This window comes from Aedes albopictus, chromosome 1 (genome assembly GCF_035046485.1).
Source record: "Aedes albopictus strain Foshan chromosome 1, AalbF5, whole genome shotgun sequence".
In the NCBI taxonomy this organism is placed as follows: domain Eukaryota; kingdom Metazoa; phylum Arthropoda; class Insecta; order Diptera; family Culicidae; genus Aedes; species Aedes albopictus.
Window position 1 is genome coordinate 342,646 of NC_085136.1, and position 22,592 is coordinate 365,237.

General features: G+C 41.1%; 2 protein-coding genes across 2 annotated transcripts; both read left to right on the top strand.

Moving 5' to 3' along the window:
• Positions 1-9,894: 9,894 nt before the first annotated feature.
• LOC109412868 (uncharacterized) lies at positions 9,895-12,079 on the top strand. Its single transcript, XM_019686508.3, has 3 exons — positions 9,895-10,108; positions 10,182-10,580; positions 11,140-12,079. Exons 1-3 carry the CDS (start codon positions 10,033-10,035, stop codon positions 12,030-12,032), a joined length of 1,368 nt encoding a protein of 455 aa, XP_019542053.3. The 5' UTR covers positions 9,895-10,032; the 3' UTR covers positions 12,033-12,079.
• A 7,429-nt stretch (positions 12,080-19,508) lies between these two features.
• On the top strand, positions 19,509-20,806 carry LOC134288290 (uncharacterized). Its single transcript, XM_062852672.1, has 3 exons — positions 19,509-19,957; positions 20,034-20,638; positions 20,715-20,806. The coding sequence occupies exons 1-3, from the start codon at positions 19,509-19,511 to the stop codon at positions 20,804-20,806; spliced, it is 1,146 nt and encodes a 381-aa protein (XP_062708656.1).
• The last annotated feature ends 1,786 nt before the right edge of the window (positions 20,807-22,592 follow it).

Sequence of the window (22,592 nt, forward strand, 5' to 3'; positions counted from 1 at the left end):
TGCGAATGCTATAAACCAGCAATAGTTCGACATGCATGCTTATTTATGATTTTGAATTGTTCCTTGGATGTTCCTTAAATTATTCTTGGAAATATTCTAGATGTATATTTGGGAAGTTTAACTGTAGATATTGTCGGGGTCCGTGGCGCAGTGGTCCACACGTTCGCTTCATAAGCGGATGGTCATGGGTTCAATCCCAGCCCCGGCACTTGCAGTTTTTCGTCAGTTGCTCTTTCCCCCGAGAGCAACTGACACCTGACCCTCTTCGGAGCATATAGCTCTAACGGACCCGGAATTTGGATATCGGCGAGCCGCAACTCATAATGGACGACCCCCAATTGAACTGGACAAGGAACAGCAGCCAAGTATCAGCATCATCGTGCTCATCATTCTACCGTGGACAGGGTAGAAAAGTTGAAGCAACACAAGGCACCAGTTCGATATAGTTGAATTAGAATAGAATACATGTATGCGCTGTACAAAGTGTAAGTACAGCGTCCAACTGGAATCGCTCACGTAGTGCCCTAGTGGACGAAAGAGCTGTAAATTAGGTTAAGTGATTAAGAATAAAAAAAAACTGTAGATATCGCTGAATATATATTCCTGAATAAATTCTTAAGATTATTTATTGAGAACTCCTATGTGATAATCCCGAATAAATACCTTCTGAAAATCCAAGGGATATTCCTGAAACAATATTGGGGATTTACCGGCTACTTGTATTCTGCCGGTTGCTTCCATATGGCCTCCAAAGTAGCCGTTTTACAAAAAGAGTAACATAAAAATGAGCTTAAACATTTTTATTGAATGCGCTATTCCTCGTTGGCACTAGCTACTCAATGACATTCATTTTTTGACAATTAAGTTAATTTTTATATGAAAACGGCTACTTAAGTAACCGGTGGAATCCAAGTAGCCGGTAAATCCACAATACAAAAATCGCTAGAGAAATCCTTTGAGTTTTTTTAAGATTCTTGAAAATCCGCGATTGCTTTCCTGAAAAAAATCTTCAAGGTAATGGATGAATAATACAAATAAATACAAATAAATATTGGATAATAACTTTTGTCTCGTGAGTCGAAATATGTTGCGGTATTCGGCAACATTCATCATCGATGAGGAGCGCACCTGGTGTGATGGTTAAAGCACGTGACTATCACGCTGAGGGCCTGGGATCGAATCCTACTCCCGATAAACTAACAAAAATGTGAGTTCTTCCTTCGGAAGGGAAGTGAAGCGTGGATCCCGAGATGAACTAGCCTGGGGATAAAAATCTCGTTAATACAGGCAAGCACCCTTAGGGCTGATTTCTTTACCTCGGCTTAACTGGTACGCCAGGCTCACCCATATAGTTAAACCTGGTTTAACACTAGGGTGAACAAATCGCCCCTTAGTAAGTTTGTGCCTACTAGCTTTTAACTAAACGCAACACGATGAAATTGACTATAATAACGAGTATAATAACATTGAGTTCGAAAAACATAATTTAACCTTTACTAGTCACGCTATTGTATTTTGTGCAATACGTTAAAAAAGCTCGCAGGTTCTACACAAATCAACGTGGTGCTGGTAGCGCTGGCCAATTTCTGGAAGGTTTAGGATTTTTATTTACTCGTGCATTATTTCTTCTGGAGTTCAGATTTTTTTTGCTAATATCTACAAAATATTCGTAAGAAATTATAGCCAAACTCTTTTGAAAATTACGAACTCTTTTCTTCATGGTTTCCTTCAACATTTTTTTTTCTAGTGGAACATGATGGAAACTTGTCCGAAGATTTGTCTACATAATGTCTTCTATGACTAACTGAAGTTCTTTCAGTAATTAATCATCCAGTTTGTCTATGCTTATTAGCAATCTTGGAGTGTCCCGGATCTCTATTTCTGTAAGAATATACCTTCCGTTGAATTGTTCCGGAGACATCCTTGCTGGAAACTCCCTAAAGATTGTGCTATATACTCATATACTCATCTAAGACCATAATCCTATAGAAATGTCAATTAACGTTTTCCCGGAAGGATCCTTGGATGAATTTTTAATGATATTCTCGTTAAAGCCTTGAAACTATCACTGGAGGAAACCCTTGAGTTATTCCTGTCAGAATTCCTGAAGGAAATGCCTGGACAAATTCTTGAAGAATTTCCAGCAGGTATTTCCAGAGAACTCTCAAATAATGGATTTTTTGAGGAAATCCTGGAATTTATTCAAAAAGCAATGTCTGGAGGAATTTTGTAAGAAGGTATTTCTAGAAGAATTTCTTGTGCATTTCCTAGAGAAATTCCGGAAAGAATCCCTGGGAGAATTCCGAAAGAGTCTTCCCAGGGTGGATTCCTGAAGGATTGCCGAGAGCATATGTTTTCAAAGTCAGTCACAGTGTCTTCTACGCAACCAAAACCTGCGCTGCCGTGACCCTTTTGTAACATGTGTTGCTTGGAAGAATCCGTGGAGGACTTATTGTGTCGCCTATTGTAAGAATTCCTAATGGAATCTCTGAGTAAACTTCTGAAGAAACTGCTGGAGGGATTCCTGAACGAATCCCTGGATAATTTCCTGGTTCCTGTATGCATCCTTTTTAAATTATCTTCCAATACTATTTGCTGGAGGGATTGCTCAAGAAATTCTTGAAGTAATTTAAAAAAAAAATCATCAGGCAATCCTGGAGAAATTTTTGGGTACATCCTTTGAAAGGATGATTGAAGGATTTATGAAGAAATCTCTTGAGAAATTCCTAGAAGGCGTCCTAGATAAATTTCTGGAGACATTCCTGGAGGAATTCTGGAAGAAATCCCTAGAAAAAAATCTGAAGTAATCTCTTGAGGAATCCCTAGACGAAACATTAGAAAAATTTTCTGCAGGAATCTTTGGAGGAATTCTTGACGAAACCCATCGAGCAATCCCTGAAGCAATTCCTGAAAAAATCTCTAGAGAGAATCCTGGAGGAATGCCTGGAGGAACTACTGAACAAATGTCTGGTGTAATCTCTGGAGGAATTCTTGTAACAATTCTTCGATGAGACCCAGCAGGAATTTCTGGAGAAATTCCTGGACGAATTCTTAGAGCAATCCCAGGAGGAATTTTTGGAGAAATCTCCAGAGGAACTCTGGGAGAAACTTTCTGAAAAAAAATTCCTTGAAAAGGTCCAGGAGGATTTCCTGGAAGAATTCTTGGAGGAATTTCTGGAGGATTTCTTGGAGGAATCTCTAAGAACATCGCTGGAGAAATTCGTGGAGAAATCCCTGGGGGAATCCCTAAAGCAATTGCTGGAGGAACATTTGGAGGAATTCCTGGAGAAATGCCTGGAAGCATCCCTGAGAAATTCCTGACAAATCTCTGAAGAAATCCCTAGAGGATTTCCTGGGGGAATTGCTGACAAAATTTCTGAAGGATGTCCAGTAACAATTTCTGGAAAAAAATCGTGGAAGAATTTCTGGAGGAGTTCCTAGAGAAATTCCTGGATAAAATCCTGGAGGAATACCTGGATGATTTCCCAAAGGTCTTCCTGTGGGAATTGCAGTAAAAATCCTTGGAAGAATTCCTGGCGAAGAAATTCTTGGATTACTGGATGAATTTCTGAAGGAATTTCTAGAGAAATTCTGGGAGATTTCTATTTCTATTATTTGTGTTTTTCTTACAAAATCCCTTGAGAAATTCTTGGAACAATTTCTAGAGGAATTTCTGAAAGACTTCCTGGAGAAATTCTAGTAGGAATTGCCTGGGGAAACCCTGAGGGACCCCTGGGCGAATCCTTAGATAAATTTGTGGAGAAATACCTGGAGGAATCCCTGAAGCAATTCCTGGAGGAATCTCTGGAGGAATGCCTGAAAAAATCATGAAGGTATTCCTGGAGAATATCCTGGAATAATTTTTGAAGAATTCTCTAGAGGATTTCCTGGAAGAACCCTTGGAGGAATTTCTGGTGGATTTCGTGGATGAAATTCTGGAGGATTTCCTGGTGGAATCCCTGGTGAAATTAGTGAAGAAATTTCTGGAGGAACCTCGAGAGAAATTTGTGGAGGAATTTCTGGAGGAATCCCTGAAGCAATTCCTGAAGAAACCACTGCACAGTGTTCGAAATCAATGATTTTACGATCAAAATTAAAAAACTTTTTTAAGGTTGGTTCTAGAGGTTTGGCGTGTTCTACAAAGTTTTTCTGCATGTTAAAAGGCGTCTTTTGATAAAATGTAATAAATGATTAATCCCCCTAGAAGTGAGATAAAAAAAATATTTTTTCGAAATATTTTTTTAGAGGTTTGACGTCTTTGGTAAAGTTGTAGCCCATAATAAGAGAACAAAAACCGTAGAACATGTCAAAGCTCCATCTCTTACGGTTTTCGAGATATGGAGCGTTTTGTGCGAAGTACCCCTAAAACTAGTTTTTTTAGTGTAGCTTCAACAGATAAAATCCTACAGTTTTGTGACCTTCTACAATCTTGTTCAGGACGTCGAATTACACATTTCTTTTGAAGATGTCAAGTCATTATATCTTAAAACAAAAAAGTTATAGGTAAATTTATCATATTTTAAGGTGTACTTTCACCTTAAGTAACTATTTCCGGCGCAAAATGGCGCAGATGGCTCAGTCGGTAGTTGAAAGATTAGACTTTTTACTATCACTTGGGGGTGGAAACCCTCGTGGGCAATAGTGGGAAAGGTGGTTTAAATACATGATAAAAACTAATTATTTTGCCTGTAATACAAGAAAAATAAATAAAAATTAATCATTTAGGAGACCGCAGTAATTTTTACTGCATTGCGGTATTTCCAGCAATATTTTACAACATTTTTTAGCATGATTTAGTGATTTATTTACCTCAATTAGCGACACTTTACACCAAAGTTGCATTCGTGTCGTTTTTGAGCATTGTTTTAACCAAACATAATATTTTATTCATGATTTTGAATTAATATTGTTTACTATCAGATGGTCAGACAATTTCTGATAAAGTTACTTTAAAATTACCTGTTTAAAGTTTTGTTTTGGGGCAATATTCAAGTTAAGTAGCGCTAGAAATAGGAAGAAGGAAATATTGAACAGTTCAAGATGTGCATCAAAACACATAGTAGATTTTTTTTTGTTATTTTTTCATGTATTTATATATTTGTTGTTTGACTTTTCAACTACGGAATCAGTATCGGAAAACATCAGAAGTTTTGTTTCGTCCGATAGCAGATTAACAGCTTTTTCGGTAATCCACGAGTTTGACTTACAACTGGGAAGCAATAGAAATATATCAGATATAAATCAATAAAATACAGGGGGTGCCGAGAAATAACGCGATAGTTTTTTTTTTTAATTTCAAACATTATTTTTAATCTCGTTAACCAATTACATGTTACGTCCCATCGTCTGCATCATGCATTAGCTGAAATACTTTTCATATTTTTAACAGTACTTTTCACAAAAACCGGGTTGAAAATAAATCTTTATATTAAATTGATCATTTGATATAAAAGATAAACTTCATTTTCACCAGGAAATCGTCAAAATATGTATTGAAGAATGTAAAATTACAACTACCTTTATAAGAACTGCGAAGGTATTTATCAAAACGCATTTGATATTCTAACCACCGTAGCCATTCAGTTTTATGACTATTGAGTAGGTTGTCATTCATTTGGGCATAGATATGTTGTCATTATTTTGAAGAAATTCAATACTTTTATTTAGAACTAGCTTGAGTTATAACTCTCGGGAACAATATTTTGTTCTGATGTTTTAATTTTAAGTGATAAAAACTCACTGGTTTTTGCAAAAACGTTTGTAAAATATTGCTGGAAGAAACACAGTGCAGTAAAAATTACTGTGGGCTTCTTAATTATTATTTCTTTTATTTATTTTGCTTGTATTCTCGCTTGTATTACAGGCAAAATAATTAGTTTTTGTCATGTATTTAAACCACCTTTCCCACTATTGCCCACGAGGGTTTCCATCCCCAAGTGATAGTTAAAAGTCTAATCTTTCAACTACCGACTGAGCCATCTGCGCCATTTTGCGCCGGAAATAGTTACTTAAGGTGAAAGTACACCTTAAAATATGATAAATTTGCCTATAACTTTTTTGTTTGAAGATATAATGACTTAACATCTTCAAAAGAAATGTGTAATTCGACGTCCTGAACAAGTTTGTAGAAGGTCACAAAACTGTAGGATTTTATCTGTTGAAGCTACACTGAAAAAACTAGTTTTAGGGGTACTTCGCACAAAACGCTCCATATATTGAAAACCGTAAGAGATGGAGCTTTGACATGTTCTACGGTTTTTGTTCTCTTATTATGGGCTACAACTTTGCCAAAGACGTCAAACCTCTAAAAAAATATTTCGAAAAAATAATTTTTTTTATCTCACTTCCAGTGGGATTAATCATTTATTACATTTTATCAAAAGACGCCTTTTAACATGCAGAAAAACTTTGTAGAACACGCCAAACCTCTAGAACCAACCTTAAAAAAGTTATTTAATTTTGATCGTAAAATCATCGATTTCGAACACTGTGCACTGAAGAAATGCCCGGAGGAATCCCTGAAAAATTCCTGAAAGTATTCCTGAAGAATTTCCTGGAAGAATTTCTGAAGAATTCCTTAGAGGATTTCCTGGAGATATTCCTGAAGAAATTGAGAACATAATTTCTGAGGGATGTCCAGGAGCAATTCTTGGGTCAATTCTGGCACAAACTCAAGGAGGAACTCCTGGAGAAATTCCTTGATAAAATCCTGGAGGAATGCCTGAAGGCCTGGATGATTTTCTGGAGGAATTTCTAGAGGAACTCTGAGAGAAATTTCTAAGAAAAATCCCTTGAGAAACGACTTGAGGAATTCCTGAAGGAATCCCTGAGAGAATCCTTGGAGAAATTTGTTGAGAAATCCTTGGAAAAAATTCTGATAGAATTCCTGGAGGAAGCCCTGAAGGAATGCATGCAGGAATCTCAGGAGGAATTCTTGAAGGAATCTGTGAAATAATTCGTGTAGTAATTCTTGGAGAGACTCCTGGACGAATTCCTGAAGGAATCCCCAGAGGAACTCCTGAAGATTTCTTTGAAATTCTTTGAGAATTCTCTGAGAAATTCTGAAGGAATACTTAGACGAGTAATTCCCAAGTGAACCCCTAAACAGTTCCTGGAGGAAGTTCTGAATTAATTCCTGGAGGAGTACCTTCAGAGAATGCAAGGAGGAATTCCTAAAGGAATCCTAAGAAGAGTTTCTGGGAGAATCATTGGAGGAATTTTTAAAATAAGTTGTTCCAGAAAGAATTCCCGAATGAAGCCCTGGAGAAATTATTGGAGGAATCTCTGTAGGATTTCCAGGAAGAATTCATGGAGGACATCCTAGAGGAATGTCTGTAGGGATTCCCGGAGAAATCTCTAGAAGAATTCCTGGAGGAATTTTTAGAGGAATCTCTAGAGACATTTCTGTAGAATGTTTTTTTTTCTCCAGGGATGAATTATAGAGGAATCCCTGCAGCAATTTCCAGAGAAATCTCTGAAGAAATTCGTGGTGGAATCGCTTGAGGAATTCCTGAAGGAATCTTAGGAAGAAATCGTAGATGGAATTCTTGGAGAAATCCTGAAGGAATCCTAGGAAAAGTTCGAGGAGGAACTCCTTGAGGAATGCCTGTAGCAGTTCCTGATGAAATCCTTGCAGGAGTTCCTAAAGAAACCTCAGGAGGAATCCTGAGAGCAATTCCTAGAGGCATTCCTAAGGGAATCCCTAAACAGTAACTGGAGGATGTACTGGGTCAATTGCTGGAGGAGTTCTTGATTAAATTCAAAGAGGAATTCCTAAAGGAATTCTAAAAAGAGTTCCTGGGTGAATCCTTGGAGGATTTTTTAGAATAATCCCTGGATGAAAGAAACACAGAATAAATTCTCGGGTGAATTCTTGGGGAACTCTTGGAGAAAAACCTGAAGGAAATCGTGAAGAAATCCCATGAGGAATCCCGGAAGCAATCCCATGAAAAATCACACACAATACGCGATGCGACACAAGACAATACTTGATTGATTGATTTGTCTTTATTAAAGAGACTTTCAGCCCTTGGCTGGTTCGTCTCTATTCGACAATACTTATCGTTCTTACAATCGTCAAGAAAAGATTTAAAAAATTACCTTTTGTCGACCGGTTTCGGGCGAGATCTAGCCCATCCGAGCCGATTGTAAGTACTAGCGCCGAGCCTATTGTAAGTACTTTATTATTTGATGGCACAAATGTCCCAGATGGAATATAACGTGCCTCTGCCCTCTGGAGCCAGCCTTATGATAGTAAGCACTAACCAGTATTTATTTATTTATTTATTTATTCATTTCGACATATCTAGATTCAATCATCTACAGCTCATTTCAGAAGCTAAATCTGAAAATGTGGTGTATGAAAAACGTTTGCAGCTAGATCAATTCTACAAAAAAGTCACAAATAACCGCTTTATCTCCAACATTCAAGGTAAATGTAATTTACTACCTTCGAAAAAAGCTAATGATATTATCCTTAACTATTACGATTAGAGTGGTATTTCCGTAACTTTCTTGTAGAACTAATCTTACGGCACAAGTTCTTCGTATACCACCCAAGTAACAGAACTAGCTGAATAGCTGTTTCTTAAGCTAAAGTTTGCTTAAGAGTAGTTTGTTCCACTCTTATACGGCAAAAATGTTTGTTGGGCATGTTTTCAGATTCAGCTTCTGAAATTCGCTGTAGTTGATTGAATCTAGATAAATGTAGTTCAGCACTACTAACTACACACAAAACTTCAGCTGAATCGAATGCAAGACTTCTGAGAAATTGCGGTGGATGTCGGTAGTCAAAGCAGTAAACCCAAAGCCGTTAAGTAGATCATTTTGAGGTTATGTCTGGGCGTCCATTCTTTGCTAAAGTACATTACAGTATGCGGCAGGAAAAAATGCGAAAGTGTTTTTCAACTTCAAACCTCATTTTCGTCCATTTGACATTAACCAATCTATGTTTCAACGTTCCATGATCTATAATAGGCTAGTTTTCTGAAAAGTAAATTAAAAAATTTCCCATTTTGGTCACTAGCCTTTGCAGGGCGGCGCCTGAAGATGAAGACAACCAGAATTTTCAAACCGCAGAAAATCGCACAGGTCGCTAAATTTCGCATCTGATAAAACAATTTTTTTGATTTTCTCTACAATATCATTAAATATATGTACTTATTTCATCTGCTATGTGAAACTACATGGCTTTGGATCAGTGTGGTCTGGTTGTTCATCGAATTTGAGCTAATTTTGTTACTGTTATAGTCATTTTGTTTAATGACCATTGGGCGCGCAGTTTATTGATATCCGCTAATTAGGCCTACATTATCACATGTTAAATATCAAATGTGTTCATTTTTATTTTTCAGTGCTAGAATATAGACATTGACTGATACACTGTCATGAAACAATAGTCATATATATCCCATATTTAGCGTGTAATAGTGCCTTGAACTTTTCGCATTTTTTCCTGCCGCACCCTGTATCTTTGGTATTAATTGGATTTCGGGGACTTCTTATCATCTCTATTTGATATAGATCTTTTTATGCCAGTCACACGATATACGACTGCTAAAATTACACGTTAGACCCATGACTCGGCTTTTGGAACAAAGTAAAAGTCTATTTTCATAACTGTATTGTTGTACGATTAGCAATGGATGTTCTTAGTTTAAAACTATGTGAAAATACCCATAGACTATTAAGGTAAAAAGCAGACTTTTACCAGTTTGTATGTTACGCCAATAAAAAAAAGCATATTTGTTTTAAGCAGCAACGTTGAGTATTGCTTACTATAACCTGTATGGTAGGTACGATTCAGTGTTCAGAGTTCCATTGTGACTGATAACGATTCTTTCGTACTGCTTTCCCCAGCCAGACTTCAAGTCTTTCGAACATCCGAATCAATAATTGATAACGCTCTTCTCAACTCGACACTGACTCACGCGACGCAGACGGTCATCTTCTGTGATCTCTCAGCTAGCTCAGTCTCAGTGATCATCCCGAAGAATATAGACGAAGAAACGCACCGCAAACGATCCGACAGCGATGTTCAGAGCACGCTTGCTAATCGCACTATTGTTGTTCAATTGCCTCCTTATCAGCACGGTGCGATGTGACGAGGGTAAGCCACTACGGGGTCAAGATGGCGTTTGCGTGAGTTTTTGATTCATCGGAATTCGCATTTCCTCTCCTAGATAAATCGTCCTCGGCGGAGGAATCCTCACCGGAGGATGTGGACAAGCACAACCAACAGGCTGGAGAGAGCCTTATTTCGGCTCAGCTGTTCGCAGTGATTGATCTTTACAAACAGGAAGATCCGGTTGGTTTACCCGGGGCCACCGTTCCGGATCCGATGCCGATTCCGGAAATTAAACAGTCCTTCTCGATAGCCAAAATGCACATGAAGAATGTGCTGGCCTATGGGCTGTCCAAGTTTCGCATCAAGATGTTCAAAACGGAGCTGAACACGATGAAGGTTCAAACCGGAGTCCAGATCGACGAAATGCTCGTCAAGGGCAACTACACGATGAGCACATTCTTCAATCGGGCCGAGGGTCCCTTCACCGTGGTGTTGAAGAACGTCATGACCAAAGGTAGGGTGGTTCAACTGAGTTTGTGTGATTATCGTTGCCGATTCAAGTGGACAGATGCCGACCCTATTAACTGAAATAGCTGCATATTAACAGCAAACGTTCTTGGAAACAAGCTTTTTCAAACTCTTATTCAGTAAAAAATGTTAGTTGGGGAGGATCCAACACAGGCTAGGCCTTATTAGTGATGTACCGAACAGCTCTGTCCGACCTTCGACCGAATATTTCAGATTTTATTATTTGGCTAAACGAATCATCGGCCAGATGTTCGACTGATGTTCTTGTTAGTAAATGCTGAATTAGAATTACGCATTTTACTGAATTCTTGGCTTAGTGTGTTGTCGTTATATTCAATCCATTTAAATAGTATTTGGCCAATTCAGTATGCTCAGTAAAGTCTGGCCAGACGAATATTTAGTACATCACTAAAATTGAATCGCTAAAACGTCGACTCTTTACTAAAAGTTATATAATTTCGGCAATTTTATCATCGAAATATCAGTCATTTAATGTTACTTAGATTTCGTCAGTAAATACCTGGTATTTCAATTGGTTCTTCTAGGAAACGTATCGCTATCGGTTGATCGGGACGGCAAAGTCCGCACCCAGGATATCAGTTTGGACATCACATTCGACGACATGTCGATGGACTTCCAAAATTTGGGTTTCATGGGCAGCATCTTCCAGAGTGTGGTCAACTCCGCTTCCAATTTGGTGTTCGATACCATTAAACCGTTCATGCTGAGCGAAGCCTATTCGAAAATTCGCGCCGAAATCGATACCCGCGTGGAGAACATGACCACCGAGTACAGCATCGTATTTCCGAACTCGATCTCTCCGCTGGACATGGCCATTGGGGAAGCACGCACGCTTGTGCGTAACAAGAAATTCGATCCCTACCTTATTCCGGACTACAATACAACGGCCGGAATATTCGGAATGCATACGTCGCACACCTGGATTCGTGGCGTGTCTAGCTTCTATCGCTACGGAGACATCGGAATCCTCATGCAGAACAATACCGTTGCGTTGACGATGCAGGTTGGTACGCAGCGCATCATGGGCTCCACTCAGTGGGAGGTTTCCGTTGGTCGAGGTATGGTGTCTCGCGCAGGACAAGCCCAGTTCACAGTGGAACACATCAAGGTATCGTTCGAGGTACAACAGCCGCTGGATCTTCGCCGGAAGCCCAAGCTCAACGACATTCAGCTGGAGCTGGGAAATATTCAGGTTCGCTGCGATGGCGCCGGGACATTGGATTACGTTGTGGAAGCGGTAGTCAACATCTTGCCCAATTTGTTGCGCTACCAGATCATGGACGCCATCGAGAATCCGCTGAAGACGCGCGTTCAGGAGAAACTGGACTGCATCAACGTGGAGCAGATGGTGAAGAAGCACGTGGTCGAGTACGAGAAAAAAGGTTTCGATATGGAGGTTAATTTCAAGCTATGCTAAGCGAGAGTAAATTATAACCGAAACATCTTCGGCCGTTTTTAGATACGATAAGGTTGAAATAAAAACTTAATTTTGATTGCAAAGGTTCACTTTGTCAAAGCTGCATTTTCATGGCTTTTCGATCATAACGTCATATCATATAAGCATTCTCTCACTTTTCCGATGATCATGAACACTTCCTACCAATAAATCGAGTAAATCTGTTTGGGAGATTATAGGTTTCGACTGGATGATTGTCCTTTGTTCTTAGAAATTTCGGCTTACAGTCTAACAAATTGCGTTGATTAATTACTGATCATCGCCGATGTTTCGGTCCAACTATTAGACCATCTTCAGGGCCTAATTTTTTTTTCTCAATTTTCATAAACCATTTGGGTCCTAAAGATGGTCCAATAGCCGGTCCGAAACATCGACGAGGATCAGTAATTAATCAATGCAATTTGTTAGACTATAAGCCTAAGTAAGAGTCGAGTAAACAGATGACCATGATTTGATGTGACTATATGTTTACCGTGCCTAGGAATGAACGGCTAGGGTAGTCCAATAAAAACCTAATCGCTAACGGAGTCTGTGGAGTACCAGACCGCTCACAACAGTATTAGTTTAAATTTTCACCTACATGTTTTTGAATTATGCGATTTATACAGTGTATTCTAGGCGACTTTAGCATTTTCCAAACGATACCGATCTGGTTTTATTGTTGCTGTTCTTTGTTGTGTTGTTATTGCAACGAGATTTTAATCTTACCTAGTTTGAGCACTATCTACGGTTAGGATAGCTCAGATCGATCCTCAGCATAAAAGAACAGTAATGAACAATCTTTGAAGACTTATGCAAAACGGTACAGCCCTAGTGGCGTTGTCCAAGAACCTTACTTTCGTAAGGGAAATTTCTATTTAGGAAACCTTGTCATGCCTCGAGCCTGTGTGCTTGTAAACAACGCAACTGTTGCTGCACTCATCTCTAAACTAACCACCAGTAATGTATTGTTTATTGTTCGGTTTATTTACCGCATGATGAACCATCCCCTACGGATGCTTTCAAACAAGTCATCGCATACTGCACTTCAAAAGGCCTTCCGCTACTTGTTGGCAGTGATGCTAATGCTCACCATATCATGTGGAGCAGCTCAGACATTAACTTGAGAGGCTCCAGTTTAACATAGGCCGCCCAACCTTTATTGTATCTGCCAGAGAGGAAGGGTTAGACATAACGTTTTGCTTTAGTAGAATAAGCAACGAGTTGACCAATTGGCATGTGTCAGATGAGAAATCTTTATCTGACCACGGTTACATCTTTTTTGAAGACTTGAATATTACTTTACAAACTTTGAGTTTTTTCAACCCCCGGAAGCAATTGGCTCCTTTAGCGGTGTTGAGATAATTCCATATTCAGAATCTGCATGCAAAACTGAGCCGAAATCCAAATTTTAATGAATTTTGGTGCCCGGGAACCTATATAAAAATCAGTTTGAAGTTTGTATGGGAGCGATTTGTCGAATCACCCCTCGTCGCATTTTGTACTGGGCGGAGCTGTCAAGCAGTTGGCCAGCTGTCAAAAGGTGATTTCGAAAAATCTCTTCGAAAGCGGTTTTAGGTACCAAAATGAAGTTCTAAAAATCTGAAAAAAATATGGTGGTTCAGAAAAAGGTGCTCTTTCGTATAAAATAAAAAAATCAATACATTTTTCTTAATTTAAAAACCCAATTGTTCCGAATCAAGTGCAGCTTACCGTTAACCTGGACGTTTTGGATAGAGAAAAATGAAGAAAAGAAAGCATAGCGGTATTTGCAGTGGTGGTGAAAGCCTTCAAGGAAGCGATGGCTAACCCGCAAGCGCAGCAACGACGGTCCCGATTTGCAGCTTCTGGTTTCGGCTCCAGCTCCGGTTCGAATACTGTTCCGAAGAAAAAGTGTGCCCGGAAATCCAAATACTGAAAGTGTTTTGTTTGTATTTTTGTAAAATATTATTGATCCTCGGCTCTGTAGAGTTTTGTATTAAACATGTGAGCCTAAACAAATAAACAAAATGGTAAAATTAAAAAAAAAACTTTGAGTTTCAGGAATCCCCGGTCAACCAACTGATTTGATTGACACTCCAAATGATTAAGATGATGGATACTACAACGAGCTTAATCATGAAAGCTTTTAAAGAAGTGTGCCCTCTCCGGGCTGTGAAGGCCACAAGAGGAACCCCTTGTTGGAACTCTGATCTGGCGAAGCTCAGGAAACAATGTAGAAAGAGTTGGAAAAACGACAATCGGCTCGCAAGGTCTGCTGAACAATCCGGCTGTACAAATGTTTTCAGTTTGAATGAATCCAGTCGGTTGAGCAAAATCCAAGGATTTCCGAGTCCACGAACTTTGTTTGCCAAATGGCGATTTCACTTCCTCTGATTAGGAAGTTCTGGAATACTTATTCAGCACACACTTCCTTGGATGAACCTGATGTCTTTTCTTGTAGTCATGCTTCAGCGTTGAGTGTTGCAACCATAGAATCGATTGAATGGGCACTGGCACTATGTAGCTTTGCACTTCCAAATCTCTTGGGGAAGATAGGATTTATCCTGATTTGCTTCAGAAAGGATTTGATTATTTTGAACATGTTTGAAAAAAAAACTACTTGTTTGCAGTCTTGCTACAGGTTGTATTTCCCCATCTTGACGGGATATTACTGTAAAGTTTATTCCGAAAGTGGATTGTGCGTCGTATGAAGAAACAAAGACCTATGAGTTAGACCTCTGTTCTTCTGAAATGCTTAGAACGCATTGTGGATCATCACAATCGTGATGTTCATCTGGCCAACGTGCCTCTTCATGTCAACCAGCATGCCTAAGTCCACTGTGACTCTTTAACACCTTTAACGGTGCGCTTCTATACCCCGTTTGGCAGCCCTCCATCATTGCAGCAAACTTTACCGGTCGCTGCTGGATGCGCTCGCAAAATAGTAGCGCTATGGGTGGGTGACCAAATATAGTAGCGGGACAGTTGCGCTGCTAAAAATTATATGGGAATATGACAGCCCTCCCGATACGAATCAAGGTGACTAATTTGATTGCTACCGGTATGGAAAACGGTGGTTAAGTCAAAATGGTAGCGCTGCGCGGGTTGCTCGAATAGTAGCCGCCGTTAATGTTGCTCTTAAAAAAGGTTGTTTACGATATCGAGGGTGCCTTTGACAACGTGCCTATCGATATCCATATTGGACGACTCACGGGGTCGGAGTATATCTCCTATGATTTCCAACTGGATTCACCAATTGCTCAAAAACCGACATCTCTTCTCGACATTGCGTCAAGCAGCGATTAGGATATTGAGTGTTTGTGGATGCAACCAATGCCGCTTTTGTGGAATCTCGTAGCAGATACGCTATGGAGGAAACTCAATAATAGCGGGATTTCTACTTATGGTTTTTGTGAATACCGGGCAACTCACTGGAACAATCCGTTCCCAGCCATCTTAGCAAACTGCAGTAGAATCACTTGGCATAATACGGAACCTCGCGGTGATGGCGACTTGCTCCGCCAACAGTCCACTCGTCAATGAGGCAGCATCACACTGACGACGACCCCGTCATGGTGCTGGCTGTCACTGATGCTTGCTAGGGGAAATACACGCATGGAGAATGCTACTCAGCTTTGTTCATACCCCACATTCTCCCTCTTCTCCGAAAAAAAAAGAAAAAACAAGAGATTAACGAATTTGAGATTTATCAGACTAAAGATTCCGTATATCATACAACTCCCAAGGGCCCATATAGCCGAGGCGGTAAACGCACGGGTATTCAGCATGACCATGCTGAGGGTGACGGGTTCGATTCCCGGTCAGTCCAGAATCTTTTCGTAATGGAAATTTCCTTGACTTCCTTGGGCATAGAGTATCTTCGTGCCTGCCACACGATATACACATGCAAAATGGTCATTGGCAGAGGAAGCTCTCAGTTAAAAACTGTGGAAGTGCTCATAGAACACTAAGCTGAGAAGCAGGCTTTGTCCCAGTGAGGACGTTACGCCAAGAAGAGGAGAGAGGAGGAGGATATCATACAACTCCATTTTCAATGTTTCAATGTGATGGTACAGATGGACCATATATAACACACAAATGTCCTTCATTATACGATGATAGATTCTACAAAACGAGTTCGAAAGAGGTTCTACAAGATATTTTCAGTAGATATGTTTTCATTGCATACTTCAAATTTTAAACTGTTTTACGATATGCAATTTTGATGGGCGGTTTTCATTACACGTCCCTGCATTTTCCTCACGCACAGCTTTCGGCAGTTATCATGCAACGCCATTTCCTTAGACGGGTTTCTTTACACATCGCTGCATTTTACTGATGCAAATAATTTTCGGCAGTTTTTCAATAACGCCATTTCCTTGGACGGATTTCATTTCACGTCCCTGTATTTTCCTTATGCAGAAAAAATTTCGGCGGTTATCCAATAACGCCTTTATCTTGGACGGTTTTCACTACACGTCCCTGCATTTTCTTTATGCAGAATAATTTTCGGCGGTTATCCAAAAATACCGTTTCCTTGGACGGTTTTCATTACACGTCCCTGCATTTTCCTTATGCAGAAAAATTGTCGGCGGTTATCCAACAACGCCTTTACCTTGGACGGTTTTCACTACACGTCCCTGCATTTTCTTTATGCAGAATAATTTTCGGCGGTTATCCAAAAATGCCGTTTCCTTGGACGGTTTTCATTACACGTCCCTGCATTTTCCTTATGCAAAAAAAAATTTCGGCGGTTATCCAACAACGCCTTTACCTTGGACGGTTTTCATTACACGTCCCTGCATTTTCTCTATGCAGAATAATTTTCGGCGGTTATCTAAAAATGCCGTTTCCTTGGACGGTTTTCATTACACGTCCCTGCATTTTCCTTATGCAGAAAAATTTTCGGCGGTTCGACACGCCCAACCAAAAACCCGAACAAAAAAACCAACCCAACCAACCAACGCCACGAGTATTTTACGGCAACATTCACAATAGCCAAACACCTCTACCATCATGCACATCAACCTGTTTGCATTTACCGTTCAACCGAGCGACAACACGAGCATGTACGATCCGAGGAATCAACGAAAGCGCGACCATCCATGCCGAGCAGGAACATATTGTTCGTGCAGTTGAAAATCGGAATTTTTGACACGCGAAAATCGATTTTTCTCCTGAACCGTGTGTCGGACGTACGTCGGGCACAGTGCGCTGTATAGAGGGCCAGGTCCGCTGTCCAGCGCCCTACGTCCGACGTTAGGTTTCACGTATGGATTTTGAGAAAATTCGATTGTCGGGTGTGGGGAAACTTCGGGTTTCAACCGCGACGACAATAAAAAAACATGCATGCAATCATCGACCGACCAACCACCTATCCACAGCGTGCTACCAGTCGACAACAAAAATCAACCACGTCACCGCGCCTTTGTTCATGTGTTTGTGCTAGAACCAAGGCTAAAACAGAACGCGGTTGGAAAAACAAAAACTTTCCGCGCTCTAGCTTTCGTCAGGAACCGCAGAATTGCAACACCCACTTTACTGTGTTTGCAGCACCACCACACACTTCACACACCAAAACGATTTGTTTTCTCTCACTGTTTTTATGCCAAGTGATTCTACCTATTTTATGATTAACTTGTTATTGATTATGATGCACTCCTGGCAGGATCGCCAATGTGAATACCGGGCAACTCACTGGAACAATCCGTTCCCAGCCATCTTAGCAAACTGCAGTAGAATCACTTGGCATAATACGGAACCTCGCGGTGATGGCGACTTGCTCCGCCAACAGTCCACTCGTCAATGAGGCAGCATCACACTGACGACGACCCCGTCATGGTGCTGGCTGTCACTGATGCTTGCTAGGGGAAATACACGCATGGAGAATGCTACTCAGCTTTGTTCATACCCCACAGTTTTGCCGACGACTACCAAACATTGTAAGTCGGTATGTGCATCAAGCACCCTTTTCGACCTAATGCAAAGCTCTCTTCGGGTAGTTGAGGGTTGGTGTCGCCAATATAGCCTTTCGGTTAATCCGAGTAAAACATCTATTGCTCTTTTCACGGAAAGGTGAAACCGTAATTGCGTTGGAATCGTTGTGACTAAACAGGTAAAGTATGTTGGAGTCACTCTTGATTCCAAGCTTTCCTGGACACCTCACATTAAGTTCAGAATCAAGAAGGCTCGTATGGCCTTCGGGCGATGCCGGTGTGAATTGGGACAAAGTTGTCCTTGCTCCAAAGAATCTTACACATGCTTGTAATTTTTCATATAGGATATTTTCGAAATGTTGGGTAAATCTTCAGATTGAAACTTGGGCCACAGACAAACAGGTGTAACTCTTAAAGGAAATTCATCAAAAACTTTTGAATTCGATTATGGAACTTCGTATCATTGGATATATAATTTTCCCAAGAATTTTCCAGTTTTTATTTACGCAACTGCATTTCCGAGTACTCTGTAAACACTTATTAGTGAAATTAACTTCAGAAACTTGAATCTTCAGGATGTTCTGTTGTTTTTAACCCGCTGTAGTAAGGGTCTTGTTACTATGTGGACGACTATCTCGACAATTCGGTAGCATAGAAGAAGCAAAGCAAATGCAGCAAATGTGCGCAAGGTCCATCGAAACGGAGGATTTCATCTAAGAAACTCGAACTCAAACAACGTTGATGCGTTACAACACCTGGGAGAAGCAAAGGCGATCGAGATCAAGAACCTTCCGCTTTGGTGGAGGTGAATCTACAGAACGAGTTCTTGGTATGCTGTGGAAACCCTCGTCGGAAGAACTGTGCTTCTCAACTCGCATGAGTGAAGAAGTGCGAGAGCTCATTGACAGCGTAGAAACACCGAGCAAACGACAAGTATTTCGCTGTACCATGACTCTTTTCGATCCCCTTGGGTTGCTTGATTTACGGTAAAGTCCTTATTCAAGACCTGTGGCGATTCGGATCGGGTTGGGACGAACCTATCGGCGATCAGCAGTATGAACGTTGGAGAAGATAGGTGGAAATGATCGGATTCGTTTCCACAGTGAAGATTCCAAGGAGCTATTTTCCCAGCGCTACCGAAGCTACATATGCAGATGCAGTGCTTCACGTATTTGTCGACGCAAGCCCAACAGCGTACGCGTGCGCAGTTTACCTACGTACCACGGACCTAGATCAGACCACTGGTAGCTGGCAAGGCTAAGGTAGCACCCCTCATACCTATGTCTATTCCAAGGCTCGAATTGCAAGCTTGCGTGCTCGGGACGCGTCTTATAAAGTTCGTACAAGATGGTCACACGATCCAGGCGAATCATGGGACAATCTGCGTCGGGCCATAGCCTACGTTCGTCGTTTTCTCCACAATGCGGTGAAAGGGAAACGAGTTGGACCATGCTGGAGAGCGATACTACAACATCATGAGCTGCTAGCAGCGGAGATCAATATACTCAAGCTTGTCCAGTGGGAAGCATTTCCCGACGAAATGACAGTTATGCAGCGAAATGTGGATCTACCGCTCAATGATCGCAAGTCAATCGAGAAACACAGTCAGCTATATCAGCTAGTTCCAGTACTCGACGAAGACGGATTGCTACGCCAGTATGGCAGGATTGGAGCAGTGCCCGGCGTTTCACGTAACATGCGTTGCCCGGTGATTCTACCCAAGACACACTGGGTGACTAAACTATTGGTGGAGAAATATCACCGGAAATATCGACATGCCAACGCCGAAACGATCGTCAATGAGACTCGACAAGTGTACGCGATTTCCAACCTTCGGCCATTGGTAAAGAAGGTGGTACGTGGCTGCTTGTTGGGCAGGCTTCGCAAGGCTCGACCCAGTATTCCGCCGATGGCGCCATTACCAGCAGCACGATTAGCAGTTCATGCACGACCTTTTACCAACACCGGGTTGGATTACTTTGGACTGTTGTTCGTAAAAGCTCTGGAGATCTAACGTCAAGAGGTGGATAGCTCTGTTCACTTGCCTGACCGTACGCGCGCACAGTTCACCTCGAAGTAGCATTCAGTTTGTCAACATCGTCCTGTATGTCCTGCGTGCGACGCTTCGTTGGACGGCGAGGATCTCCAGACGAATTCATTACGGACAACGGAAAGAACGGCTGTTACGAGAGCAGATAAGCCAGGGACTGTCGTCAACGTTCACCAACTCAGCGACTAAGTGGACCTTCATATCTCCCTTCATACCTCCAGGTGCGCCACACATGGGGGGTGCATGGGAACGTTTAGTGCAATCCGTCAAGAGAGTAATGAAGACGTTGACTCCAAACCATTTCATCATGGGGTCATCCAGTGGAGCAAGTCGTTGCAATCAAGTTCCGAACCACTCTCAGTCAGCGCACCGTCTGAAGGACATGCATGAGTATATCCAGCTGAAGTTGGACCCTTTCTGGCACCGTTGGATCGTGGAATATCTACCGGTGATTAGACGACAACCGAAATGGTTCGAGGAGGTACGGCAATTACGTGAAGGCGACCTTGTGCTGATCGTAAACGACGGTGAACGCAATAGCTGGGTGCGTGGACGTGTGGAGCAGACGACCGCAGGCGTAGATGGTAGAGTTCGTCAGGCAATGGTGCGGACTTCCGGAGGTATGATACGGCGCCCAGTGGCAAAGTTCGTGCTGCTCGACGTGGATTCTGATCGTGCAGTCTTGGCTACCGCCAGGATGCACCCGGGGAAGGATGTCCGCAGAATTGGCCGCACTGCCCGCCAACTATCGCATGCGCACCGAGCAGCAGGGGGTACCTCTTGTATGATAATCATAAACGCGCCAAAAGGCGCTTGGGTTCTACGATCTTTCGTATTCTATTGTCATTGGTTTTAGAAAGCGGGTCCCTTGAATAGTCTACCTCAAAGCATCTAGTTCTATATTCAATCGCGGAGATTACAAATGTGAAGATCGTTCAATCGCGTAGCAGAAAACGAAAGTTACAGGTGTTTTACCGTTCCTAGTTTAGTTCGTAATTGTAGTACATGCGGTTCATAATTTATTCCCAAGTGAATTTAACCGTTATGTGTCCGACAATTTTTTTGCTTTTATCTACACCGTGCTTTTCAAATGGGCACTGGGTACCCGGGTACCCTGTCGGACACATAAGGGTTAAGTCAGATTGAACTAATCTTCATGTTATTATTAGATTGTCGACTCACAATAAGATCCGCCGATTTGTGAAGTTTGTCGGGTTCGAAAAGTAAATTTATGAGCCCACTGAATGGATCAATGAAGCCAACTTTTCTAGCATTCGCCGCATGTAAACAAAAGCGCCACTTTGCGGACATTTGCATTGTGACAGTAGACGAGTTATGTTACACACAAAACTACGGTGGCGCTATCTGTTCATTCCAAAGCGGCCGTTCTAGTTATTTTAGTGATCCATTGTAAGCAATACATAATAAGCTTTATTCGTCGTCAGCAAATTTGTAACCTCAGTTCGCTTTTCAGTTTTGGAGCACTACGAAATATATGCTCTCAAACCTCAGTTAGACGCTCTCATTCGATCCGACAGGTCTATAGGCTCTCTTTGATTGATTGGCTGATTTATTTTTATTATAGAGACTTTCACGGCTTGGTGTGGCCCAGAGAAAATAGGTACACTCAGGAAAATTGCCTCATACTTAATGGCAAATATCCATCCTAGCACGGAGGTTTGTTTTTAGTTTTTTTTTTGTATTTGTGAATTTTAACTTAATGCTAATTCTTCACACATATGTGCCAAACCACATCCAAAGTATATGCAACCAATACCCGATTACGCAGGCAAATTAGCGCATGAATAGTATGTGCTCTAAATTGTATGAGCCGCTGCTGTATGGTGCCTCATCAAAAGTATGAGTCGCACTAAGGGAAGATTCAAATATTACGTCCATCGTTTTTCGGGATTTTTAGACCCCCCCTCCCCCCTCTGTCGCGCACTTTTCCTATTAGCCTGTGCATGCCGGCGGGATCGACATACGAATGACACTAATGAGTGGAGCTTTTTTATCGACCATTTAAAGCTTTTGACAGTGTTCGACATTCGATCTGGCTAAAATTTAATTCGACCGTTATTTTTTTTATTCAAACCAGCTTTTATGGTTGCGGTAAACAGAAGCATTTCTGATTCCTCCGTCTCAATTGCAAGTGATTGCAAGATTCTTTGTAAAAGTGTTTTGAATGGCGGGGAAAGATTTTTCAAACCCCCGAAATTAATGTATTTGGAATATATTACTTATTGCACAGTAAAACCGCTCAGCACTAAAATGTGCAAGACCTACTCATAAATGCATAGTTTCCATACCACTCATAAAATGTGTAAGAGTTACACATTCAGAAAATCTGCTCCAGCGTCTATAAAATCGTTAAAGTTTCAATTTTTTGTATGGCAATCTAACTAGGTTTCCAAGTGACCTTGGCGAACCAAAAAATATAGCCATTTCGCATCTAGAATAGTGTACGAGCATATTTTGTGAATGTATAACGGTATAACTCTTACACATATTATGAGCGGTATGGAAATTATGCATTTATGAGTAGGTCTTACACATTTTAGTGCTGAGCAGTTT

What these genes read in the sequence shown, in the direction of transcription:
- LOC109412868 (XM_019686508.3), top strand. Translation starts at nt 10,033, where the DNA reads ATGTTCAGAGCACGCTTGCTAATCGCACTATTGTTGTTCAATTGCCTC. An exon ending in CACGGTGCGATGTGACGAGG is followed by an intron (nt 10,109 to 10,181) that starts GTAAGCCACTAC and finishes TTCCTCTCCTAG; the next exon opens with ATAAATCGTCCTCGGCGGAG. An exon ending in GAAGAACGTCATGACCAAAG is followed by an intron (nt 10,581 to 11,139) that starts GTAGGGTGGTTC and finishes TGGTTCTTCTAG; the next exon opens with GAAACGTATCGCTATCGGTT.
- LOC134288290 (XM_062852672.1), top strand. Translation starts at nt 19,509, where the DNA reads ATGACAGTTATGCAGCGAAATGTGGATCTACCGCTCAATGATCGCAAG. An exon ending in TTGGATTACTTTGGACTGTT is followed by an intron (nt 19,958 to 20,033) that starts GTTCGTAAAAGC and finishes ACGCGCGCACAG; the next exon opens with TTCACCTCGAAGTAGCATTC. An exon ending in AATGGTGCGGACTTCCGGAG is followed by an intron (nt 20,639 to 20,714) that starts GTATGATACGGC and finishes GGCTACCGCCAG; the next exon opens with GATGCACCCGGGGAAGGATG.